The following is a 3747-nucleotide window of genomic DNA, read 5'->3' as shown; positions in this document are numbered from 1 at the left end:
GGTAATCTTGGCCCTTTAAGTGCTTATGTGAAACCTCATGTTACTAATTTAGGAGTAACGGTGGACTCTGAGCTGAGACTTGACAAGCAAATTAATTTAGTTGTGAAGTCGAGCTTCTTCCACCTAAGACAGCTGGCAAAGGTTAGACCCATCCTGTCCTATCAGCAGTTTGAAACAGTGATCCACGCCTTTATTACAACCAGGCTGATTACTGTAATTCCTTGTATTTGGGAGTTAACACCTCGGCCATAGCTCGACTCCAGCTAGGGCAAAATGCGGCTGCTCGTCTTTTAACTAGAAAGCGTAAATATGATTACATCTCCCCAGTTTTAGCTTCACTGCACTGGTTACCTGTTCATTTTAGAATTCATTTTAAGATCCTTTTATTTGTTTTCAAATCCTTACATGGCTTGGCACCTGTTTACCTCTCTGAGCTGCTGCAGCCTTATGTCCCCACCCGTCCTCTGAGATCAGCTGATCAGCTGCTTTTGACAATTCCAAAAACAAAATTCAAACTTAGAGGGGACCGTGCCTTTGCTGCAGCCGCTCCCAAACTCTGGAACGATCTTCCAATTCATGTAAGAGAGTCCTCATCATTGTCTGTTTTTAAGTCTTCTCTTAAAACCCACTTTTTTAATTTGGCTTTTAATACTCGGTGAAGAGGTCGCCCCTCTTTTATCCCTCTACACTCCATTTTCTCTTTTTTATGTGTTTTTATTTTTGGTGATGTGTTTTTGTTTTGAGAATGTACTCTTATAAGCATTTTATTGTACACTCCTAATCTAATTATTTTATTTTGATTCTTTATATGTTTTTATCCCCTTTTTTGTACAGCACTTTGGGTCTGAACGGGCAATTTAAGTGCTTTATAAATAAAGCTTATTATTATTATTATTATTATTTTTTTTAGTGGTCCAAATGTATTATATGATCATGTATATGGATATAGTTTACTCTGAAAGGCTTAAGAAAATCATGGTAGGTCCCCTTTAATGTTTGCTTGTTAGTATTCAACGTTCGGCCTCTTTAATTAACTAGTTGTAATGTAAAAATAGAAAAGAAGAAAAAAAATAGTCAACACTTTGTCAACTTGTCATATCTAATTTGACCCTGTTTATCACACTTTAGACCTCGGCTTGACTCCCTTTGACGTCTCTCTGCGTCTCATTCCGTTGGATCTGCTGTTATAAAAGCACCACTGCAACAATTTAGCTCTTCTGCCAAACGACAATGATCTTATCTGGCACAGGAAAGCAGGATAACGGCTGCATCTCCTTTATTATCTGGTTCGTGCTTCCTTCATGTTCGACCCTGCGCGCTCATTATAAGCCGTTGCTGTTTGTTAAGCATGGAAGAACGCAGCTACAGTGGCAGCATGATGGAGCTTCACCTATTAACACTCGCAGCTTACCCCTTTTTGTTTACACTGGCAACAGCATCAGCCAATTTGCATGAAAGGAAAACAAGAGTTCATACTTATGTCGCATTGATTAATGAGACAGTCGTGGTAGGAGCTCATTTAGAAAACAGATTAAAAGTTACCAAATTGACTTTCCAACTTTTCCTCTGCTCAATTATGTTACAGGTGTTTCCTGCTCCTCTTTAAATCAGACTAAACTCCTGTCAGACTGCAGGAGATTCTCCCTGAACACTTCTTCAAAAAGACAAAAAGCTGAATTTTGATGGATGGTCGTGGAATTAAAGCATTCTGCTGCACCATCTGGACTACAGAAGCGCTCCTTTGCAACAGAGAACTGTAATCATCCATCAATCCATCAACTGTTTGAGTGCTGCACTCATGCAATCCTGCACAGCTGCATGCAAAGCTCCCACGCACGCATGCAAATATGCTGGCTAATCTCCTGCACTTTGTCCAACAAGTACACAAAGTTTCGGGATTCCTCGTCACATTTTGAACAGTAGCATCAAAACCAAAGTCTTTAAAAGAGGAATAATAACTAAAACACACAAGAAAAAATAAATTTCTCTGATGAAGCTACAAGCTAAGTTCACATTGCCCTTGGAAAAGGGGAAATATGAGAGTTTTGGGCTTCCACGATCAAAACTCTTGTGTTAACGCAAGTTTCTACGCCTGTTTTTTCTACGGCCAAAACGAGAGACATTGAACACATCTTGAACGTTAAACCAGGTTAAACTTTAACCAATCAGGGACTCTGATTTGTTAGTGATGTATGGGTCGCATCTTTTTTAATTCACTGAAGTGGCAATCGTTTGAAATTTGCAAATGAAGGAGAAATTATTTAACTGCAGTTTGTGTTCGGACAGGATTCTACGACACCAAGTCTTTTATGTATCGGAATAGAGCTGTGAAAGAAAACACCTGGAGCAAGATTCAACACATTTGCGCCACTTTGACATTTCACACCAAACCTCTTCAAGCTGTAGGTAAACAGTAGGGATAGATGAAAAAGACGCCCCTTCCTGCTATTCAAACACATTCTCATTACCAAGTCTGTCATAATTCTATGCTTGGGTTTTTGTGGTACTTTTGTCGTGGTCCGTTTTCTTTGCCAGTCTCACCATCCTCAGGTTTTATCATCCACCACTTCCCGACAGAATGACCTGACCACCTTGGACCCAGCAGGAGAACTTTTGTTGCAGTGGCAGGGTTCTCTGCCACTGCATTCTTCCATGCCCCCTCGTCTTTGGTATTTGGGCATCTGGGATCTGCCGCTTTGGGAAGGGGGACTGTCAGGGTTCTGTGGGTTTGTTTGAGTTCCAACCTCTGGGCTGTTAACCAGTACCGATCCGGTACCAGGACGTGGACCGAACCGGTAACCTTAACATTATGCGGATCAGTACTGGGTTCTGGACACAATACCGAATGTGGTACGGAACGTGGCCCGGGCTAGGGTTGGGGTACTGTTACTGGCCGCATCTCAAGGTTCTGTCCACGTCTAGTACCGCGTCTGACAGAGCGATCAGACACCTGATTTAATTGGAACTTCTAGTACGTCAAAAAACAACAAGTTGAGGATACCCAAAACGTCAAAAAGTGACACGGAGGGTTCCTTAACCATACGTCAATATGTGACAACTTAGGAATGAGAATGTATTAGCTTGTCCAGAGTGAACACTTTGGGCTAAACTTTGGTTTAAGAATGCTCATTCTTGAATGAATGTGAACGTAGCATCAGACTGGAAGTGAAAGGAGAAACCTGCGGTACCTATGGTGCGTGGGATCATTCCTGGTCGAGGCATCAGGTTTTCATCGAGGCCTTCAAGGCCACCATACAGAGAGTGGGAAATTCGGCGCTCGTGGTCGTCCAGGGAGGTGTTCACAGTCTGGTCTGATGGCGGGGGACTCCCCGGAGGCTCCTGAAATGTAGGAGGAGGTCAGGTTAGATTTGCTGAAGGCTTTCTTCAGAAGTACAGACAGATGTATGGACTAATAAAGGACGGAAAGTAAAAATACACAGTACTACAAATGAGAAACCGAGACTGAAGGAGAATACTGTTCTGTGCAGTCATCAGTATTGATGGACACAGAGGCAGCTGTTCATGCTAATGCTACCAGTGTGAAAACAGGGATAAATGAGCATGGATTTCCAATGAGCAGCTCAGCCGCCGGCTCCATGCATAACACCGAAGATGAAGGTGCACTTGCTCCGTCTCTACATTCCCCATAAGACCTGCCACGACATCCTCTTGTTTTTGTTGGATGAATTGAGCATTCGCCGGGCATGTCACCCGTAAGTTTGAAGCCTAGTGAGACCCCCCCCCCCC

The 3747-nt window shown here is 42.7% G+C and overlaps 1 protein-coding gene across 10 annotated transcripts in view; it reads right to left on the bottom strand.

Annotated features, from left to right (window-relative positions):
• The window catches only part of LOC112151185 (partitioning defective 3 homolog), a 327527-nt gene that overhangs the window by 116272 nt on the left and 207508 nt on the right, over nt 1-3747 (bottom strand). For all 10 annotated transcript variants that reach the window (XM_024279951.2, XM_024279959.2, XM_036216447.1 and 7 more), the window contains one exon: nt 3189-3339. In XM_024279951.2, the coding sequence (XP_024135719.1) occupies nt 3189-3339 (151 nt within the window). The remainder of the gene's footprint in view (nt 1-3188; nt 3340-3747) is intronic.

Source organism: Oryzias melastigma, linkage group LG17 (assembly GCF_002922805.2).
Source record: "Oryzias melastigma strain HK-1 linkage group LG17, ASM292280v2, whole genome shotgun sequence".
NCBI classification, from domain to species: domain Eukaryota; kingdom Metazoa; phylum Chordata; class Actinopteri; order Beloniformes; family Adrianichthyidae; genus Oryzias; species Oryzias melastigma.
Note: the sequence above shows the minus strand (reverse complement) of the source record. Positions and strands in the feature narration are given on the sequence as shown.